The following is a 22,742-nucleotide window of genomic DNA, read 5'->3' on the forward strand; positions in this document are numbered from 1 at the left end:
CTAGAATTTTATACTGCAAGGAACCTTGCTTCCTTTGGTATTTAGTCCAATATCTTTGCTCTGTTTTCAAACACTGAGCCCAAGATGTCCAGCGGATCGTAGGCAACACAGCCGGGCAGAACTCACCCCTCCTGATTGTTTGGCTGTAAAGGCATGGTAAGACTGATGTGGATTTATGTTTTAAGTTTACGATTCTTGTTTTAAACTCGAGTTTCCATCAGTCTGACTCTGCCCTTAAAAAGTAAGAGGAGAGTCAAATAAATCATTTGGAGTTGCAGAAAGCATTATGCTATTTTATACAAGCACGCAATTTTGGTGGCCTATGCCTTTCCCTCTGGCCTCTTCTAAAATAGAAGTCCTTTTCTGTTTCTCTCTTTAAAACAATGCAGGGTTATATTTGCTCAGTTGTCATAATATTAGTTGCTGTGCTGATCAGTCTCGAGTGACTGGTTTTCCTCTTGTGCAGAATCTTAGTCTAACTGATTATCTTTCTCTATGTGTGTTTTCCCCTCACTTCTTTAGTTGTTGAGAAAATACTTTCCTTCCTTTCCTCAGTTTATGGTGATTCTTGTTTTTCTCATTGTGCAAAGGAAAAAAAATAGAGGCAAACTGCACAGTTTCAATTGTTTAATAACAGCTGCATTTGTTTATCTGTGGTGGGGCACTCTGGAGGAGAATTTTCTCCTTACACATGATTTTCTGCTCCGATGGTAATCTCCTAAGCTCTAGAATGAGGGTTGGTGCTTATGTCACCAACACCACCAACCCCAACTTCTATCCAATAATGTGAACAAATAGAAAAGGGGAGGGGTGGAGAAGGAAGGAAGGACACTGTCTCCCCTGTCTCCTTCCCCCTCATCCCCCCCCATTTCAGTCAAAGGAGGAAGATGAGGATAGGGAGAGACATAGGCTACAGAGGAAGGGTGACCACCACTCGAGACAATGGCAAGAGGTTCACCTGGGAGTCATGGTGCCTGTTTGGTTCTACATTTCTTGGAACTGCTTCAGTCTAACACTTACATTCTAAACTCTCTGACATTCTGTGCAATTTAAGAAGCATTTAAACTGGGTTAGGTCTGAAGTCATGAGGCATGTCTATTCTGTCAATCTAAGAGTTGGGACACCCAAATCTTAGTTCCTGTTCTCACATCTATTGCATACGTTATGAGGGGCACATGGACCCTATGTCAGCACCCAGACCCACCCATCGGTCTGGGTGGCAACGGGAATTTTCTAATTCCTAATGTTCCCATCATAGCCTGGGACCACATCTGTGTTTTCAAACTGACACAACTTTAAAAGAATACCCTGGAGCCCCTCTTGCGGAAAATAAAAGATTTGGTATCTCACCCCTGCAGAACTTTATTCAGAAAATCTGGAATGGAACCACATTCTGTGTTTTTCTCAAGAAATCCTCAGTGGTTATTATCATCAAGAAAGTGTCAGAACATTTCCACTAATTATCCAAACCCTTAAATACTAGAACTTCCTCTTGTGATTGTTCTCTTTTGTCTGTTGTGTTCTCCTATCTGACGTTGCCCTTCCTCTCCCTCCGCAGGTTTCACACATGCCCGGGCTTATTTCCCAACTCCAACTAACAATCGCCGGTGGACAAATGACATCCGCTCTTGCTTCCTGTGCCCCGCCGGATCGTCCCCATTTGTCCCTTCGCATCCACTCTCCACCCTTCTCCACCTGATCCCGGCTGTTGGAAGTGAACCGTAGACCAGAGAAATGGGCTCCTTTGTCTTCTGACTTCCAACTGAGTTTATCCAATGGGAGGCATCAACAGGAGAGTAGAGAATGGGAGAAGAACACTGAGTTGTCGATGAGCCTCTTCCCCACCCCCTCCCAATGACTCTCAGGATCACTGTGGGCTGATCACTGTGATCACTGTGGCCCTTCCGGGGGCCTTTCTTATAGAGAAGACGTACTGGGATTCCAGTCAGGTGTAAGGTTGGAAACATTGTAGCCCCAACAGTGTGGCTAGCCCCAAGTTACTGTCTACCTTTTATAGATACACTTTATCCTTTCCCAAGTTTCTTTTAGCTTATTTTCTTTCTTTCTTTCTTTCTTTCTTTCTTTCTTTCTTTCTTTCTTTCTTTCTTTCTTTCTTTCTTTCTTTCCTTCTTTCTTTCTAAGTAAGCTCTATACCCAATGTGGGGCTTGAACTTAAGACTCCAAAGTCAAGGGTCACATGTTCTACTGACTGAGCCAGTGAGGCACCCCTACCCCAAGCCTTTTTAAATAGTCCCTTTGTTGGGGTGCCTAGGTGGCTCAGTGGGTTAAGCCTCAGGGTCCTGGGATTGAGCCCTGCATCGGGCTCTCTGCTCAGCAGGGAGCCTGCTTCCCTCTCTGCCTCTCTGCCTACTTGTGATCTCTGTCTGTCAAATAAATAAATAAATAAATAAATCTTAAAAAAGAAAATAGTCCCTTTGTTTAAACTTCTTCAGTTACTCTGAGTGTGGCATCTCTGCTGCCAGGACTTTGATGGGGACCATGATTTACCTTTATCTCTTTCCTAGGTGCCATTTATATAAGAAGGGCTTTCTTGTTTCTTATTAGAAATAAAAAAAAAATGGTAGATGTAGAATTAGAGATGGAAAGAATAGGATTCTGGGATTTGAATAGCTTTCAATTTATCTGTTCCAGTGTACCGCCAAATGCCAGAATACTTCATAAAATATATCTACTTCATCCTGATCATTACAACTTCTCAAATATTTGCTGGTAATGATCATTTCCCCCCTCTAGGCTAAATATTATCCTTTCCTTCAACAGTTCTTCATGTAGCAGGGTTTCTAGGTCTTTCTCCAGCCTGGCCATTGAGTATGTTTCTCTGGGTGCATCTTAAAATGTTTAGAGAAACATTTGCAAAGTAAGCCAAATGTGGACCAGAGTCTCACCTAGCTGGACAAGAACCAGGACTTCCATCACCAAGAGGCATATGGGAATGAAAGAGGCTCAACCCGGGGCCCTGGCTATCAAATGGAACCACCGCCGGACAGAAAACAGGGACATGGGCAGAGGTTGGAGTCACTCCTGGAGGGGGAGGCACACGTCCAGGCTTCTCTTCCTGCGCGTCACTGTTCTACTCTTGAATTTATATTTTATTTTTTCTTCTGTACTTTTTCTTTTCTGCTAAGGGGTGGGGGTGGGGGGACAGAAATGGAACTCTAATCAGGTGAAGAATTAAAAAAAAAAAAATAGGAGTGCTTTAAATTCCCATGGTCTGGAAGTCCACAGTCTCCTTTCCCCACACTAATCTAGATGCCTTCCTTGGGCTTCTAGTCTTCTGGCTAGAGGTCAGTAGGTCATTTGTGCAAAACGGTGTGGAGCCTGTAGCACAAGACATTTTCTTGAGTGTGAGCTCCTTGAATTCTCTTACTTGGACTCTGCAGGCCTCAATACCATGGAATTATCACCACCTCAAACCTTATATTATCTGATTCAGGCAGCCTAGAGGATCCAAAGGGAGAAAACTTTGTCCCAAATTACAGAGTAACTTACTGGTCAAGTCAGGATTGGAACCCAGATCTCTTTCCTCTCTATAATCCCGCCTCTCTCTTTCCTCTCTATAATCCCACCTCTCCTTTCAGTTAATTTACTCCATTCTTTCACCACAGATTACAAAACTGAAATGAAGAAATTAATACAGCCCGTACCCAAAGCATCCAAGTCAGACAGAGGCAGGCTTTGAATTGCACAATTGCCTTGAAAGTATTGAGGAAAGATAGTTATGTACACATTACATTTGACACAACCTCCACGGTGAAGCAACCCATCATTTTATCTAGAGGGTTCAACCCCCTGTCCTTTGCATCTAAGTCTAAACTTTCTAGCATCTAAATCTTTTCAATCAGCTGAGACAAGGCAGGGAGAGGAAGGCTCACATTATCAGATTCCTGAGTTTGAATCTCCAGTCTTCCATCAAACATAAGGCTGTCCAATTTGTACAAGCTGCTTAGGACCTCAGGGATGACCCAGTTCCATAAAATTAAGACCCAGAACGTGCACGATTCACAAAGTTACAAAGCAGAATCAGGGCTTGACTCTTCCTCCCACGCTCTTTCATATGCCCTGTGCTTGTTTCTTTGTTTAATTGGCTCTCAGAACAGGGTATCAGATATTTGCATACAGCATTTACTACAGCTGCATCATCAGATTCAAGGTCAGTATGTCCTTTATTAAATGAGAAGGGGAAGGGAGTGACATAAATGTTATCTTTAAAAGCTGCTACTAACTACAGGGAATGCCTTTAAATAGATTTGAAGGACTTCAAAAATAAACAATATTTAGAGAACTATGGATGAATTCTAAGCAGCTGATAAGAAAAGGTGGTCAAGTTTGAAATGATTGAACAAGTCTATCTGCATCCACTATTCTGAGCTGAACTATATGGCAGGAGAGGGTCTGACGCTAAGAGAGCTCTTTGCAGCAATTTAGGGGAAATGACTGTCAGCGGAAGAAACCACTTCCTAACAGCTGAATTTCAAGACTCTGGCAGATCAATAGGGCAAAAGGAATTAAAACTACAGCAGCTGCTGTTGAGAATGGCAGAACCTCTGGTGCCTCAGATGATCCCAAACTGAGCAAGCTCATGCAGTTCCAAGTGGCTGAATGCCTCCCAGGGACAAATCACCGTGATGTCTGCAAGAGAGGGAAGAAGAGCTTGTAAGCCAGCCTCACTGACCCTGCCCCCCAGAGCCTTGAGAAGCCTTCTTGTGCTCCAGAAGACATCCTTTGGCTGGAGACACCTCACTCCTCTCTCCCATTCATTGTCTCAGTAACCAGAAAGTTACCTATAATTGCCCTTAGCCCAGGAAGGATTAGACTGACTGCCTAATTAATCCCTTGCACAGTTCTGATGCCCCCCACCCCAGGTAGGTATCTCCATTGGTTTCATTCTGTAGCTCTTTGGAGAGGTGACCCAAGGCTTTTGACTGGAGCTAGCATGAGGTGGTGCAGGTCACTGATCAAACAGGTCTCCTCAAAGCACAATGACTATGGAAAGAACACAAGTGGAATTCTAGTCAGGCCAAGAGTTAAAATGAGAAATAGAAGCATTTTAAATTCCCATGATCTGGAAATCCACTGCCTTCTTACTCCCTGCCCATTCAGATGCATTCCTTGGGCTTCTCTGACTCACTCTTTAGTTCCTTTAGATTTTGAAATGCCTAATATATCCAGTTGCATACTGAGAAGTAATCTCAAGGCATCTACTAATCCAATTTTTTGCTTCAGGCAATAAAATATTATTATCCCTGAATTACAGAGAAGCTGACTGGAACCCAAAGAGATTAAATACCTACCAAAAGAAAAAAAAATCAGAGTGGGATTAAAACCAAGCCAAAGATCTCAGATCTCCCCTCAGTATAAAGCTCTTTCTAGTGTTCCAAATACGTTGGCAGAGTTAAGCATATCCTCCAGAGCCCAAAGGAAATCTGCTGGTCTTATGTAGTCTGGCCAAAATACAGAAGCAGTTGATTTAGGAGAATAGCAAATGAGCTTTAGAAAATAGCTGGAAAATGTATTTGAGCTCCCAGGAGTGACATTTGACTGTAAAAAGCAAATACACTAAGAACTGCCTGGTAAGGACACTGATTACTAATCACACCATTTATCAAAAGTGTATTGGATGAGTTGAAAATACCTTCACTCAAAAACCTGCACAATGGGGCACCTGGCTGGCTCCATTGGTTAAGCATCTGCCTTCAGCTCAGGTATTGGGATTGAGTCTCACATCAGGCTCTCTGCTCATTGGGAAGTCTACTTCTCCCTCTCCTCACCACCCTCCTCTCAAGCTCTGTCACTTGCTATTTCTCTAAAAAATAAATAAATAAAAATATTTTTAAAAATACAAAAAATACAAACTCTCACAGTGGTGTTTATAGCAGAATTATTTATACTTGTGAAAATTTGGAAGCAACAAAATGTCTATTTTTTTTTTAGATTTTATTTATTTATTTGACCTACAGAGGTCACAAGTAGGCAGAGAAGCAGGCAGAGAGAGAGGAGGAAGCAGGCTCCCTGCTGAGCAGAGAGCCTGATGCGGGGCTCAATCACGACCTGAGCTGAGGGCAGAGGCTTTAACCCACTGAGCCACCCAGGCGCCCCAACGATTTGTCTTTTAATAGGATAAGCAAATTGTGATACAGCCATAGAATGAAATATTATTCTGTGGTTAAAAAAAAAAAAAAAAAAAAAAAAAAAAAAGAACTATCCAGCCATATAGGACGTGGAGGAAACTTACGTGAATAAATATTGCTAAGTGAAAGAAGCCAGGCTATAAATCTATAGACTGTATACTTCTAACCATATGACAATCTGGAAAAGGCAAAATTTTTTTGAAAGTAAAATGATTTGTGGTTATCAAGAGTTTGTGGAGGGTGGGAGAAAGGATGAGCAGGTAGAACATGGGGGATTTTTAAGACCTCTATTCTGTATGTACCTGTAGTTATGGAAACACAACACTGTGCATCTGTCAAAACTGGACGACACAAAGAATGGATCCTAATATAAGCTATGAATGCTCACTAATAATAATGTTCCCAACACCGGCTCATCATTTACAACAAATGCACCACACCAATGCAAGATGCTGATAATAGGGGAAGCTACGTACAGGCGTATGCAGGAGCTCTACACTTCCTGCTTAAGGTCTCTGCAAACTCAAAATAGCTCTAAAAAATACAGTTTAGTATTTTTAAAGGGAAGAGCCAGTCATTTTCATTCATTATCCAACAAATCCAATTATTCTAGCTAACTGAAAAATCTTGGATTGGGTACATTCGGTGTGTAGGCCCTGTTCTGGGTGCCAGAGCAGCTGTGAAAAGAGGATGGTGGTTAGGGAGTGCGTTGTCTGGTAGAGTGAAAAAGTTCTCCAGGCTCCTCCCTTGCTTCCAATACCTCACTCTGCGGCCTCCTACTGTAGCTTCATTCCTTTTTGTCTCAGATTTCTCTTCTGAAGAAATGATGAAGTTGGGATAGACAAACGCTGAGAATCTTTCTACCATGAAAGTCTACAACTTGATGTCCTCAAGCATTGTTTAACAGAACAAGAGGATTTAGTATCTTTGGGCCTTAGCTTGATTTCTATTAGAGTTTTTGCCTCAGGGCACATGTGTATTTACTGAGGTGATTAAACTAACCCCCACACTTCTATGTCTTCAAGGATCTGCTTGCTGCCTTAGCTATTTCACTGCCCTTTGAGGCCTAAAGAATGGATAGTGGTGAAATTCTAAGTGAAAGTCCACAGTCTTGGGAGGCTCACCTGTTCCTAGCCCCTCCATGCCTGGAATGTCATCTCCAAACCTATAGAGAGAAAAAGAAAAATTAGCTGATATCAGAGTGAAAGGATCCTGAAATGTCTCCTACTGACAGCTTCCTGACTAAGGGGGCAGGAAGAGGTTTAAGTTTTTGTCTTTGAGAAATATTTTATTTGCATTGACCTAGGGAAAAGACAAAGTGACTCAGGCTGGTTTCAGACAGTGTGTCTCTGTGGTGAGATTTGCCCCTCATAAAAATCTAGCCTAAGACAACTGAGAGCTAACTAGAACTATCCCTGGGGAAATTTAGTCAAGCTCCACTTTTAAAAATAGAAAATAGAATGGAAGCTCCTGGGTGATTCAGTAGGTTGGGTGTCTGCCTTCAGCTCAGGTCATGATCTCAAAGTTCTGGGACAGAGTTTCACATCAGGCTGCCTGCTCAGCAGGGAGCCTGCTTCTCCTTCTTCTGCTGCTTTCCCTGCTTGTGCTCTCTTGAGCTCTCTGTCAAATAAATAAATAAATAAAATCTTAAAAGGAAGAAAGGAAGGAAGGAAGGAAGGAAGGAAGAAATTGGAATGAAAACACAGTATGAAAGACATTAAAATGATTAATTCATCTATTTGGTTAGCAGTACAAAAGCATTTATCAAGCATTTACTATGTGCCAGGCATTGTATTAAACATAGAATTAAGAAAAAAATGAATTTTCTCTGAGGTACTTCAATCTCAGAGAACAGATGTAAATAAATAAATGTAATGTAAAACAATACAGGTTATCGCAGCTGAATGTATGAAATGCAGACATGGAAGTCATGATCACATTTGTCTAAGAGAGTCAGTAATGGCTTCAAAAGAGAAATTAACATATGAATATATGTTAAAGAATAAATTGGATTTTGCCAAGAAGAGAAAGAGAAAAATAAAGAATTGAAGACTTAACATTTGAAGCCATAAAAATAAACTCTGCGTTCTGGAAATGGCCTGTGTTTTAGTATTCCAAATTAAACCACAGGGTGTACTGGTGAAGAGGAGTGGTCAAGAAAAGTCTGGAAGGTCAAGTCAAAGGTTGCTATGACCGGCTCCATTTGTCGTTTTAAATGTCACCACAGCCTGGGGGGTGAGAGAGAAAGCATCCCGGGGCTAAAAACTAATTGATTCAGTAAAGACTGTGGTAGAGAGGAAAAGAGAGGATGGGGTAGAAATCTTTCTAAGTCTATTTAATATTGGGAGCATTAATTTCTCAAAATCAAAGCAGGCTTGTGGGGGAAAAAATAGAAAGTCTTTTTCATTTTGGTCTTACCCTTTAACACCTTTCTTAGGAGGCTTGCTTTTGAATTGGCGAGTCTGTCTCTGCTTAAACTTGGGGGGCCCCTTGCGTGGGGTAGTGGGACCCTGGTTTGAAGCTGGAGGAGCCAAAGTAGTGTTGTCGCTCATTCTGATGTCGTTGAGTGTCTGATGGTTCTCTTTCAGGTTCCTTAGATGATGAGAGGGGAAAAAAAAAAAAAGATTCTTCAGGGTACAGGGACCATTGCTTCTTAGACCCTCACTGGAAAAGTCAGAAAAGCTCAGGACTTCATCTTGTCTCAAAAGGGAAGAATCAATCATTTTTTAAAGAGATTTTCAAGAAAATATGGTATAAATCAATCACTCAATGTAGTGGAATGCAGACTGACAACAGATAGATTGCAAACGAAAAATCTAGATAGATGTGTTGTTTCAATAAATTATCACGAGCTTTCCATGTGAATCTATTATGATAAGTACTTCCCATTCTGTGATCATCATCTGTGAAGACAGAACAATGGACTGAATGCTATCTATAGTCTTTACAGCACTGATATGTTCTTTAAGTTTAATATATTTTCCACCCTACTACACAATAGCCTGACTCTTAATGTTTATTGCCTCACATTTTATGGGCTTTTTATTTTACAGTACCTAACACTGTTTAAGCCTTGTGTAATCAAGATACTCCTCTCCTAGTTCTGGGAGATAACAAGGAGAGCTCTGAACCAGGGACACTAACACCCGTGTAGTATGAGATACATCCCAGTACACACACACACACACAAGAAAATCAATGGAGGATGATTCAGGAGTAGGTTTATGCTTTAACTCCATATTCAGACATGAGGTTCTTGAATCACCCATTTCTCTGAAATATTCAACATTTTCTCCTATCCAAATCATGGACTTATCCAATATGATTTTCACAGACTTTGATGTTAGCCGTAGAAACGTACATTGTCATTCTTCAAGTACAAATAGGGATGTCTTAACAAGATAAATTTTAAAAGTAAATATGCTAAGCTAAAGGATGACTTTTCTTCTTTCTCTTTTCTATCACAAAAGTTGATAATACTTCTCCTAGGAAGGAAGAGTCTAAAAAGCTCCAAAGAACTTCTAAGTACCCCTAATCTCTTACCCTGAGCCAAACATTTCCATGCTCTGCTACCTGGAAGATTTATTTATTTATATGATCTATAAATTATAGACTTATGCGAATATTCTTAGCTTCAACTCTCCCTGACTATCTTTGAGCCATGCTAATTATCTTCCTCTTTCTCCACCACACTGAACATGCCTCAAATTTTATATTGTATGACTTCAAGTTCATCAACTTTTTCTTATTACTTTCAAAATCAATTTAAATTATTATCCTGGCCTAAGAGATATTTATTTCCTTTTCTTCTTTTCCTCAATTACTATTTTCATTTTCTCCTGCTAGTTCTCAACTTTTTCCATAGAAACGCATTGACTAATCTGTGAGTGGGTACCAGGGATGGCAAACCTGGCCAGGTTTACTTGCTTATGCCACGGATCTTGTCTTATTTCCCCACTGGAATGTGCTCCAGTGGGCTTATTTTTTCATTTTTGTTCATTTCTGTCAAAACCTAGAATAGTGCCTGGCACATAGCAGATGTGCTATATATATTTGTCTAATCGTTGAATAAATAAATGGAAACATTGAACTACTACCTTGAACTTTGGGTGATGAGAGCCAGACCCTGTGATTTCTCCACCAAACCATAAAGAAGGCATCAGTTGGTCTTCACTTCACAAAGCTCTCAGTGGCTTTAGGAAATGGTCTGCCTGTTCGTCTGTTCACTGAATCCAGTTCTTGTGCTGTGGCCCCTCTCTTGCCCTGGTAAGCACGCAAAGTTTGTGTCTCTTCCAAGTGTGGTTGGGACCATGGAAACTGCTACTGGGCAGCCAAGAGTAGCATTGTTCTCTGAGTTTATACCAGTAGCTGGCACATACCGGCTCTGACAAAGCCACAGAGGAAAACTAGAGAATTTCTCTCCAATCAAGATTTTTGGACTTCTCAATTCTTTCAAAATAGTAAGAAAGCCCAAATTTTCCTTCTCTCATCTGGGGAGTTTACTAGATTAGGATTACCATATTTAACAAAAAAGAATGCAGGACACCCAGTTAAATTAGAATTTCAGATAAATAACAAATGGGGTTTTATTATAAGTATATTCTAAATAGTTCATGGTACATACTTATACAAGAAAAATTATTTGTTATTTATCTGAAATTCTAATTTTACTGGGTGTCTTCTACTTTGATCTAGCAGTTCTATCTAGGACTCCACTGTGTCAGATCTAGAGTCTATAATATGAGGGTTTAAGGTAAACTAATCAGCCGTATTACCCTTTGGGGGCAATGCAATGTAAAGACTATGTGTTTTAGATTCAAATAGATAGTTTCAAATCTCTGCTCCACAAAAACTGTCTATGTGACCTTGGATAAATTGCATAACTTGTCTGGACCTCATTCCATCTATGAAATTAATCCAATATACCTTCTTTTTAGAGCTATGGAGAAAAGTAAAAGGCATAATATAAATAAGTGTTTGGTGAAAAGTGCTCAAAAAAATAATAACTATGTAATAGACCTTCTAGGAAGCCAACAAACAAATCTGTGATTGGGACACAGGTTCACCTGCCCTTCCTATACACTTTCTCCTGGGCGAACGGTTGAAGAGCCCTTGTCACATACCAGAGAGATGACTGTCACCAGCACTTGCTGGGTCATCTTCTGTATCCCTCCAATACCCTATTAATTTATGACTGGTCTTGAAATTCTGCCGTAAGCTTGGATTCCCTTGACATCCCCAAAAGCAGCCCCAAAGAACTTAAAAATCACACTTGACTTCCATCTTTCCTTGATTATACTTCCCCTTTTCTCTTGTAAATTTCTTTTGCATATTTATATATGTGATTTTGAAGTCGCAGGCTCAGATGACATTCCCGTTCCTCTCTAGGTATGTATGATGCATTATATAAAGGTATTCTCTTACAAAAGCATTATAGAACAGTTGCCTCATTCGTCCCTGGATCCTCCTGATCCTCAGGGTTTGCACCATGGGTAAAAACTTTGTATTTATTATGCATTTCAGTATAATGTTTCATTTTTGAGTAGATAGGACAATCTAACTCGTAGAGTGTTTCTGTCATGGATGTGTCCTCCAGTTCTCCCTGTAAAACCATTTGGGAGGAACAGAGCAAATATGACCCTTCCCTGCCTTGGAAGTTAATCTTGTCCATGCCGCATAGCACCAGAGACTAAACTTATCCTGACCATGCTTTCCTAGGAATTAAAAGGGCATCCCCAGGCTAAATAATCCTCCATCCAGTGTCAGACTTGCTTTCAGCTGTAGGAAGAAGATGTTTCCCATTTTTGTCTTCCAAAAGTGTCAAGAAATTCATTCATTCCTTTGTGAGATGGAATGGCTTTCTATTTTTAAAGCAGTGTCAGCCCTTCCCCTTTTGAAGAGTAGGAACTGTTGTTCTGCAGAAGGAAGTGGATTCAGCAGAGCAGTACGTCAAAGCACAGTTTTGTAGGGAATCAGGGTTAGTGTCACCTTGGATGCAAGGCAGCAGAGTTCAGAGTAAGAAGCTAAGGAGGATGATCATCCATAAACCCCAGCTAAGGCAGAGCAGTATCAGAAGGTCCTGAGTCAGGATCTCTGATGCTGGTATCATCACCCCCAGACTTCCAGGTCTCCCCTTCTTGGCATAGATATAGGCAAATAGACAATTCTATTGTTGGGGGGGCTAAGAGAAGGGGTGAGGAGGAGATAGGTGCAGGAGTGGTCTCCCTGCACTGATGGGGTTGGGCCAATAAATATCACCAGGGTCCTGCTGAGGCAGAGAGAATCAAATAATCTGGAGAGCCAAGGAAGACCCTAACCAAAGCCATGAAAAGACCAAAAATAAAAACAAAAAACAACAACAAAAAAACCTCAAGTATCTTCATTCAGATTGGAACAAACAAACACTTTGGCCTCAGAGGGAGAAGGCTAAGCCACCCACACAGCACTGGGGTCATTCTGACTGCCTTTTGACTCTCTTTCTCCTTATCCTCACACTCTCATGTCCCCCCTTTTGTATTTTGGTCTCTTTCATGGACACCCTGTGAGTAAAGAACTGTTAGCTCTGTGGTCACTTAGTGCCCCAGATCCCTCCTTTCCCAGAAAACTGGGAGCCACAAAAAAGAAGGAGTCAGTGTGGGGTTCTTTCAAAATGAGTTGAGTAATCAAGTTTTGCAGCAACCTCTCAATAACCAAGTTTCACTTATTAGCTGGCTGCATGACATTATAAGGCAGTTTGGATGTATTTCCTTCATGTTTTTTCCAGTTTCATTCCCGGCCCCAGCCCAGGCCCGCTGGTTCAGTGTGCTTTCGTCCATTTCTTTATTTTAGAGCCAGATCAACCCTCCACCACCCACAAAGCCTTTCAATTAAAACCTACTTAAACACCAGAAGTTGAGAAATACTCACAGAGTTGAATGTTGCTCCCATAAACCGCCCAGTCGCCCTCTTCGAAGCAGATGAATAAAGGATCTATGCCTCCTGATTTATCTCCCTGTAATACCCACATGCCTCGTAATCCCACTGTTAGGAGCTTAGAGCACCAACCCACGTACAAAGAAGTTTGGAGAATAAAGGGTGAGACGGGGACAGGCGTAGGAGGTTTCCGACAAGTGAAATACTCTCACAAAACTGACTTGGGCACTCTCCTGTCAATCAGTAGGTGTTGAAACTACAAGTGCACACAACGTGCTGATATCCAGGGGCATATTCGTGGTTTGTGATTCGCAATCTCTTGTCTTCCTCCATTCCCACCACTGTCCTTGTTGTCTCCCATTCCATCCGGTTCCCTGACACACACACACCCCACCCCAGTCATACGTCAATCCCCACCACACAAGCATCATGTCATAATTCTTATGGGAATCTAGATAACTGGAAAGATAAACAAAATCATAGTGTCCCGTGCTGCAGTGGGGACACTGGGATGCTGATTGTGTGAGCAAGGACATTGAAAAGTATACGATCTCTCTCTCTAATAAGTTCTGGATATATTTCCTCAGTAAGATAGAACCGCAAATCAAAAATGACACAAAATTCAGTGGTACTTGACAGAGAAAGAGCCCAACGTATAGCTGATAACTTTTAACTGATGGCATTTATTTGAAAATTGATTGCTGAATCTTCCACATCAAAGGCTTCAGAGCACAGGGCTCGGCTACAATTCAACTCATTGGTACCCTTGGCTGCAGTCTTTCCATTATGTTGAGCCACTAGTATTAATTTGTACATCACTTTATTTAGACCTTAGTCCATAGGCTAGCATCATTAAGTTCTTTTGAGAAATTTTTCATAGAGAAATAAAGTGATTTACTCCAGACTGTGTATAAAGTTAGTAGTGGAGCCAGGATCATGGCCTAAATCTGGAAACACCTTGCATATTCTGCTATCTTTCTATTATATTATAGCAAAGCAGAATAGACCGAGATGCACATGTTGCTGGTCTCTCTCGTGCCTTGCCAGTGAATTGTAATGTGCCCTCCCTAAATTGTTACTTGTTAGAGAATTGCACTCCATAAAGTTATAGAGGAAGAAGGTCAATTTATCCTTCCCAGGCAAGGATAGATTCTTAACTGACAGCCCCAAGCAGATTACATGGGCAGCTAAAAAGCTTATGTTTTTTGTTTTTTTTTAATGAAAAAATAATAATAACCTTGGTCTTCACCAAAATTAGAGGAATTTTGAAGCAGCAAATGCAGTGCAGAGCCAGTAGAATATTTAGTGTCTGGATGAGTCTTTCCATTCCCACCTCTGGTCTCCATTACAATTCAGACCTCCTCTACTCTTAGAAGGCACATAGATATTGAGATTCTTTTCTGTGAAACCCTCACCCATTCTCTATTTCTTTGCTGAAGGACTACAACTCATACAGGCAGTGAAAAGAGCAATAAGCCAAATGCTCTAGAGTATTCTTACTCAAAATGTACAAGCGTCCATATCACCCGAGTGTTTGTTAAAAATACAGGACCTCAGGGCCTGCTCCAGACTTACTGACCCAAAAGCTGCATTTTAACAAGGTTTCAAGGTGATTTGTTTGCACAGTACTGTTGTAGACCCATGTGCAGGCTTGATCTCACCACATCTCTGCTATGTGACAAGAATGCCACCTCCTCCAGCCTCAGTTTCTTCATGTCATATACCAAAATGTGCCAAGGTTCTCAATTTTTTCCATCCCAACACACTTGAGAAAGATAAACCACCTTCATTGATAACAGGATTTTCCTCACTGTTAGAGGAAGGAGGAGGGTGTTGTACCATTACACTTCTTTCCCAGGGAAAGCCAGAAGAATGGAATGTGAGGAATGAGATGTACGACCAAGTATATAGTTGGAAAAACTCTTCTAAAGTGATTTTAGGGGCACCTGGGTCGCTCAGAGGGTTAAGCCTCTGCCTTTGGCTCAGGTCATGATCTCAGGGTCCTGGGTCAAGCCCTACATCAGTCTCTCCACTCAGTGGGGAGCCTGTTTCCCCCTCTCTCTCTGCCTGCCTCTCTGCCTACTTGTGATCTCTGTCTGTCAAATAAATAAATAAAAACTTTTAAAAAAATAAAGTGATTCTAATTTAGCACTCAAGGATTTATGATTAGAAAATCCTCTAATTGCTTTAATTACTTAAAAATTTATTTTCCATCCAGTTTTGGACCAAGATGGAGTAGATATGCTTCTCCCCATTCCTGTGTTAAGTACAGCTAAAATTCCTAAATATTATATATAGAACAAACATAAGAGTATTTTAAAAGGTCAAGAGAAGAAGAGAGACCAAATAGGGAATTTAGTGCTCTAGGAACAATGTGGCAGTAAATTCCTTGAGCTCTCTTTTAGTTTTGTATATCCTGGACTAGAAGGAAGAGAGGCAGCAACCCAGAAACACAAACAGGAGCAGATAAAAAAAAAAAATCCCCTCGGGCCCCTGGGTGGCTCAGTGGGTTAAGCTGCTGCCTTCAGCTTGGTCATGATCTCAGGGTCCTGGGATCGAGCCCTACATTGGGCTCTCTGCTCAGCAGGGAGCCTGCTTCCCCCTCTCTCTCTGCCAGTGTCTCTGCCTACTTGTGATCTCTGTCTGTCAAATAAATAAATACAATCTTTAAAAAAAAATAAAACTCTCAAAAAGCCTACTCTTTCTAGACAAATGACCAGAAAAGATGTAATCTAGTAAGACAGAAAAAAATTAGACAAAAATCACCTTATGCCATGGGGAAAAATCCAACATCTTTTTTAGGGAAAAAAGGCCAGTTTCAAACCCATCAGCACAGGTTGAGCGTCGAGACTTCCATCCAGGCCCAGCTATAATTAGGTAAACCTACCCCACCCCCACCAAAGTAGTATCAGAGAAGGCCACATAGGGATCTTAGACTTTCATTCCAACCAGTGCTAACGAGGCACCCTCTTCCTTCTTACCAGAATGGTGTCAGAGGAAGCCAAGTGGGGGATTTTCACCACTATTCAGCAATAACAAGGTAACAAGAACAAAATGAACATTTTAGACTGATACAATAACAAACACAAAAATTCAATGAATGGGCTTGACAACAGAAAGAAGACAAAAGAAAGAATCAGTGAACCTGAAACTAAAACAGTAGAAATTACCCCATCTGATTAAAAGAGAGAAAATAAATAGAAAAGAAGGAGGAGGAGGCAGAAAAGGAGAAGAAAGAGAAGAAGAAGACGACGATGACGACGACAACAGAACAACAACAGCCACCCGAGAACTTGGAAACTAAAAGATCTAACATTCATGTCATCAGAGTTCCAGGAGAGGAGAAAAGGATGAGGCTAAAATGTACTTGAAAAAATAGGCTGAAAATTTCCTAAATTTGATGAAAGACAAAAGCCTATGGAATCAAGAAGCTATCGAACCCCAATGGGACAAACCCAAAGAAATCTACACCAAAGCACATCATAATCAAGTGACGAAACTAACGACAAAACAAATTTTGAAAGCAATTTAAAAATACATATATACTATCTTACTTAGAGGTGAAAAAATGGAATGATGGAGGATTTTTCATCAGAAACCCTGGGGCCAGAAGAAAGTAGCACAACATTTTTAAAGTCCTGATAAAAATAGAACTGTCACCTCTGAATTTATCCTTCAGGAGCGAAGGGAAATAAAGACATCCTAATAAAGAAAGACTAAGACAATCTATCACCAGAAAACCTACACTAAAAGAATGACAAAGGAAGTTCTTAAAACAGAAAGGAAATGATAATTTAAAAAAAAAGAAATTTTTGAACTTCTAGAAAGAAAAAAAAAATGAAAAAAGAGGAAGTGTGGGATACAAGGGGATGTGTGGAAGACAGGAAACTCAACCACATTCGGCTGGGCTTGTGGAGACCTAAAAATCGTTCAAGACTCTGTGGAGTTCTAGAGATCTGGTCAGTTTGCATCTTCAGGGACTGTACCCATTGTTCTCTGTTCCAAGTGGTTGTTCTTTCTGTTTCTCTACTACTCCTGCTGCCACTGAGTCTTAGAGGATTTGAGTAGCCAGGCTAACCAGCAGGAAGTACATACTGCCTCTGGGAGACAGAAGAGTTCTACCAGTTTACTTAATTGGTGACTTGCTAGCCTCTTCAGTGGCCAGGGATTGAGAGAAGTCGACTGCTTGTAAAGGGACAAGGCGAGGGATTTTAAAGGGTGGTGGGATTATTTGGTATCATGATTGTAGCGGGAGATCTGTAACTCCCAGGATTTTTACTGTATGCAAATTTAAGAACGAAATATCATAAAAACTCTTCTAAAAATTATGTTTCATATTTATAATCCTTGGTTCTTGATACTTTCTGACAGATGGGAAAGTATTATTAATCACATACAGAGAGTTAAAGGGCAGGCACTAAGTAATTAGAAAGTAATCAAAATTTTAGCTGTCCAATAAGCTCCTTACTCAAGCACTAATCTCTAATCCTTCTTTAGTGTTTCTTAAAATACCTTTGAGTAGGAAGACACACATCAGAGACACATTTCCTCTACACTTGGATTCTCCTAGACCAGGATTCCCACTCTGATGAATACACAGTGGACCCCAGAGAGGAATCCCCTAAATGTGAAGAAGGAAGGTACAAGGCTCTCCCCCATCTTCTCCTAATGTCCAATAATATTTATGCCTTTTCCAGAACAACATTGTTAACCTTGAAAAAAATAACCTATTAATTAAAAATACAATACTTCCTTTCAGAAAATAGGAAGTGGGAACACTACTAAACTCATTTAATTAAGCCAGTTTTACCCTCATAAAATATTTTAACACTAAAACCAAAGGCAATAAAAAGTAAAAATACTGACCAATCTCTCATAAATTTAGATGTAAAAATTCTTTTTTTTTTTAAGATTTTTTTTATTTATTTGACAGAGATAGACAACAAGAGAGGGAACACAGGCAGGGGGGAACAGGAGAGGGAGAAACAGGCTTCCTACTGAACAGGTAGCCTGATGCGGGGACCCTGAGATCATGACCTGAGCCAAAGGCACAGGCTTAACAACTGAGCCACTCAGGTGTCTCTAGATGTAAAAATCTTTATCTTTAATGAAATAATAGCAAATCAAATACAGGAATGTACAAAAATAATAATACACCATGATCAAGTGAGATTAATTCCATGTATGCAAGACTATTTAAAGCCTAATCAACTAACATAATGCATTATATCAACAGCCTAAAGAAGAAAAATCACATAACCATATCAATTGATATAAAAATGCACAGAAAATGCATTTTGCAAAAACCAGTGCCCATTTATGATAACTCTCAGCAAACTAGAAATAAAACTCAACTCAAAAAAAAATCTTCAAAATAAACCAGCCAACCAAACAAATAAAAAAAAAAAAAAAACCCTACAGTTTACTTCATACTTAATTGTAAAAGACTGACTGCTTTTTCTCTAAGTCAGGGACAATTCAAGGATTTGTGCTCTCATCGGTTTTATTCAACATGGTACTGAAAGTTCTGGCCAATGCAATCAGGCATGAAGAAAATAGAAAGCATATAATTTGGAAATGAGGAATGAAGCCACTCCTATTTACAGATGACATGATTATCTACATAGAAAAACCTTAAGGAATCTTCATTTTAAAACTATGCTATAACTAATAAGTGAGTTTAGCAAGGTTGAAGTATATTAGACTAATACAGAAAAATCTATTGCATTTATACATAACAATGAATAAATGAAAACTAAAACTTAAAAAGTAACATCATTCACAATTGCTCTAAAAAAATGAAATACTTGGGTGTAAATCTAACAAAGCATGCACAAGACTTGTATGATTAAAAACTACTACAAATTCTGATTTCTAAAAACATTTTATGATTTTATTTATTTATTTGACACAGAGAGAGAGAGATCACAAGTAGGCAGAGAGGCAGGCAGGGAAAGAGGGGGAAGCAGGCTCCCTGCTGAGCAGAGAGCCCAATGTGGGTCTCAATCCCAGGACCCTGGGATCATGACCTGAGCCAAAGGCAGAGGCTTAACCCACTGAGCCACCCAGGTGCCCCTAAAGACATTTTTAAAAGAGAGAATGAGTAAGCACGAGTAGGGCGAGCAGCAGGCAAAGAAGCAGGCTCCCCATTGAGCAAGGACCCTGATGCGGGACTCAATCCCTGAACCCTGGGATCATGACCTGTGCTGAAGGCAGACACTTAACTGATCGCCACTGAGGCACCCTACAAAATCTAATTCAAAAGAAATCAAAGCAGACCTAAACAGTTGAAAAAACACACCGTGCTTATGGATTACAGCACTCAACATAATAAAGATATCAATTCTCACTAAACTGATCCATATTTATTACAATTTCTATCAAAATTCCAGCAAGGTTTTCTGTAGACATAGAAAAGTTTATTCTAAAATGCATGGCCAAAACAAATATTAAAAGAGAAAAAAGTAGGGTGGGAGTGAATGACTCTTCCTAATGTTAAAGCGTACTACATAGCTATGGTAGTCAAAACAGTATGGTATGGACTGAGTAATAGACACGCAGACCAGTGAAACAAAGCAAAGAGCCCAAATGGAGATCCACAAAATATGCCCCATTAACTTGTGACAAAGGTACAAACGTAATTAACTGGAAGGGGGTCAGCCTGTTCGACAAATGGTGCTGGAGAATGAACATCTAAATCCTGGACAAATGAGGCTGAGCATTGACATTTTGTCCATGGACATCAGAAATAAAACAAAACAAAACAGAACCAAAAAAGTGAATCTTACACCTCACACTTTATGTACCTAAAATTCCACACCTCACTGCCACACACTGCATTAAAATTAGCTTAATGTGTATCACAGACTTAAAGGTGCAAAGTAAATCTATAAAGATTTAGGGGAAAAAAATAGGAGAAAATCCTCAGGGCATAAGTCCTTCAGGACTAAGCAAACATGTCTTAGACGTGCCAGCAAAATTACTTAACAGGGAAATCTGATATACTTGACCTCATCAAAATTAAAACTTTCACTCTGAAAACCCTGTTAAGAGAATAAAGAGAACAATATGCTGGGAGCAAATATTTGCAAATTACACACCCAACGAAGGATTTGCCTCTAGAATATACAAAGAACTCTCAAAACTCAATACTCAAAAGGCAAACATGCCAGTTAGAAAATGGGCCAAAAAATACAAATAAACATTTCACTGTAAGAGAATATACAGATGGCAATAAGGACATAAATAGATGTTTTTCATAATCCTCCATTAGGGAAACACAAATTAAAGCCACAATGAGGAAATGAATCAAGTATGGCTCTCTGGGAGGAGAGCATTCCTGTAGAGACAACACCTGCTGAAATGGGAACCTACTTCTCCTGTAAGGATTAGCAGGGGACAGAGAACAAAAGAGAAGGGAGAGGAGTCTAGAGTGGTGCAAGGGGTACCAGTTATCGAATAACATAAAAATTACCTCAAAATTTGGCAGCTTCTAACCATCCCATGGTTACTGAGGGTCCATTCAGGAGTCCTGAAGCTAGGTGGTTCCTGGTCCGTCTTTCATGAGGCAACAGCCAGCCTGCTGGGACTGGTGGGAGGATTCACTTCCTACATAGCTCACTCGCACAGCTGTTAGCCAAATCATTTCTCACCATGTAGACCACACTGCATTGTCACTCATACGTCACTTTAGTGTCCCTATGCCATGACACCTAGCTTTCCTCAGAACTGCTGATCCAAGAGATCAAGAGAGAAGGCACAATGTCTTTTATAACATAATCTCAGAACTGACATAGCATTCAGTTCATGCCACACTTCTGCCGTGCTCTATTGGTCCCAAAGACCAAGCCTGATACAGTCTGATTAGGGTTGATAGCAGGATCATTGGAGCCATCTTGGAGATTGATTACCATAATGAGCCCACCTGCAGACCACAGCACATGTTTCCATTTTATTGTAGATGAGTTAAAGGTCCCTAGAAGTTTCAGATGGAAGGAATGATCTGGTCACGAGTGTGCTTCTTACTCTGACTACTCTGAGGAGAGTAAAGCATGAAGCTATTACGAAAGTGGATAGAACAGAGACTGTTCTAAAAGTATCTGAAGGCATGGTGATGGTAGGGCTAGCCTGCTAGCAGAGGAGATGAGAAGTAATCAAGAGGTTATATTTGAAAATAGAGCTTGCATAAGATGGAATTTTCCTAGATGTCAGCAACTTCTCTTTTTATACTCTCTTGGGGTGGTCTCATCCATTTATGTGGTTTAAGATGGTGTTTCTCAAACGTCACAACTTACTTGCAGAGTGTTTTAAAGCAGATTCCTGACTCCAGCCCTAGAGATTCTGATAGCGTGGGTCTGGCGCTGTCCTGATAATTTGCATTTCTAACAAATTCCTGTGTGAATTCCATCTGCGGAGCCACAGACCACACTTTGGGAAACCTGGTTGAAACTACTAACCATAACCTGATGATTCAGTAGTTTAGAGTTGAAATTCAGGATTATATATCTTTCTGTCAAAAATCACCTCCTAGAAGGGAGACAAACCATAAGTGACTCTTAATCTCACAAAACAAACTGAGGGTTGCTGGGGGAAGGGGGTTTGGGAGAAGGGGGTGGGATTATGGACATTGGGGAGGGTATGTGCTTTGGTGAGTGCTGTGAAGTGTGTAAACCTGGCGATTCACAGACCTGTATCCCTGAGGATAAAAATATATGTTTATAAAAAATAAAAATTTAAAAAAAAATCACCTCCTAGAAATGGAATGATTGTTTTCAAACTCAACATGTCCAAACTCGAGTCATAACCTCCCCGGAGACATCTGTCTTTTCTTTCGTATTTTCCAAATCAGTCGGGCATACCACCACGGATCCTGTCATTCTTGCAGAAATCGGTTAAGTCCTCCCTCCGCCCCCTCCTCATTCTTCACATCCCTCCAATCACCAAGTCATGCCGACTCCACCTGAGTATTTCTTAGAGCTGACCCCCTCTGTCTATCCCTACTATGAATGCTGCTCTAGTTCAGGCCTGAACAGTCTCCAAACTGGTTTTGTTGCCATCAAACCCATCAACACAGCTACCAGAGTAAACTATAGAGCAAAACACAAAACTCTGCATGTGTCTCCTTTACTTTCAATGGCTCTCCATCGCTGACAGGATCAAGATCAAGTTCCTTATTTGCATAGCATGAGAGGTCTGCTGTGATGAGGACCCTGTGCCTGTCCTGCTCAGGCACATTTATTATCCTTATCTAATGTTCACTTTGAAGTCCAGCAACCTCGAGCTGCTCCTTTGTAATTCCCTGCGCACACCACACCATTGTAGGGCACTATGCCCTCGCTCATGGTTTCCCTCTCCTCAAATGCCTTCTCCTCCACCTCCAACCCTTCCCATGTCAAGTAGCTCTCCTTTGTAGACTTAGCGTTGGAATCGCTTCCTCCAAGAAGCCTTTCTTGATGTCCTTACTAACTTCTCTTGATACCTCCTGTACATTTCTTTTCCTAAGCACACACAAAAAATTTAATTTGTTTATTTCTGTCCTCCTCATTACATTGGTAGCAACATTCTAGGACTGTGCCTTGGAAGTGGGTTTATCTCTGAACTTGTGCGCAGGTCCTGGAATATAGCTGTGTGGGAATTCTTAAGAGCTTGTTGAATTTGGAAATGAACCTTTATGCCAAGGCC

The 22,742-nt window shown here is 40.6% G+C and overlaps 2 protein-coding genes across 6 annotated transcripts in view; one reads left to right on the top strand and one right to left on the bottom strand.

Moving 5' to 3' along the window:
- Window positions 1–4,165: 4,165 nt before the first annotated feature.
- Window positions 4,166–20,682, bottom strand: PDE6H (phosphodiesterase 6H). 4 transcript variants are annotated; one of them, XM_004755772.3, is made up of 4 exons: window positions 20,536–20,680; window positions 8,568–8,741; window positions 7,274–7,314; window positions 4,166–4,650 (listed from the first exon to the last, which is right to left on the bottom strand). In XM_004755772.3, exons 1-4 carry the CDS (start codon window positions 20,559–20,561, stop codon window positions 4,574–4,576), a joined length of 318 nt encoding a protein of 105 aa, XP_004755829.1. In that variant the 5' UTR covers window positions 20,562–20,680; the 3' UTR covers window positions 4,166–4,573. The 4 variants fall into 4 exon arrangements, with proteins under 4 accessions (XP_004755829.1, XP_004755831.1, XP_004755830.1 ...); XM_004755774.3 differs by lacking the exon at window positions 20,536–20,680 and adding an exon at window positions 13,056–13,195; XM_004755773.3 differs by lacking the exon at window positions 20,536–20,680 and adding an exon at window positions 10,247–10,429.
- ARHGDIB (Rho GDP dissociation inhibitor beta) overlaps window positions 10,511–22,742 on the top strand; it is a 36,357-nt gene continuing 24,125 nt past the window's right edge. Inside the window, exon 1 of one of the 2 annotated variants that reach the window (XM_004755776.3) lies at window positions 10,511–10,609. The gene's annotated coding sequence lies outside the window, so the exon portion shown is untranslated. The remainder of the gene's footprint in view (window positions 10,610–22,742) is intronic. The other variant, XM_045073478.1, reaches the window with a different exon arrangement.

The sequence above is a fragment of the Mustela putorius genome, unplaced genomic scaffold (genome assembly GCF_011764305.1).
Source record: "Mustela putorius furo isolate JIRA1106 unplaced genomic scaffold, ASM1176430v1.1 tig00537227_pilon_pilon_pilon, whole genome shotgun sequence".
Classification (NCBI taxonomy): Eukaryota; Metazoa; Chordata; class Mammalia; order Carnivora; family Mustelidae; genus Mustela; species Mustela putorius.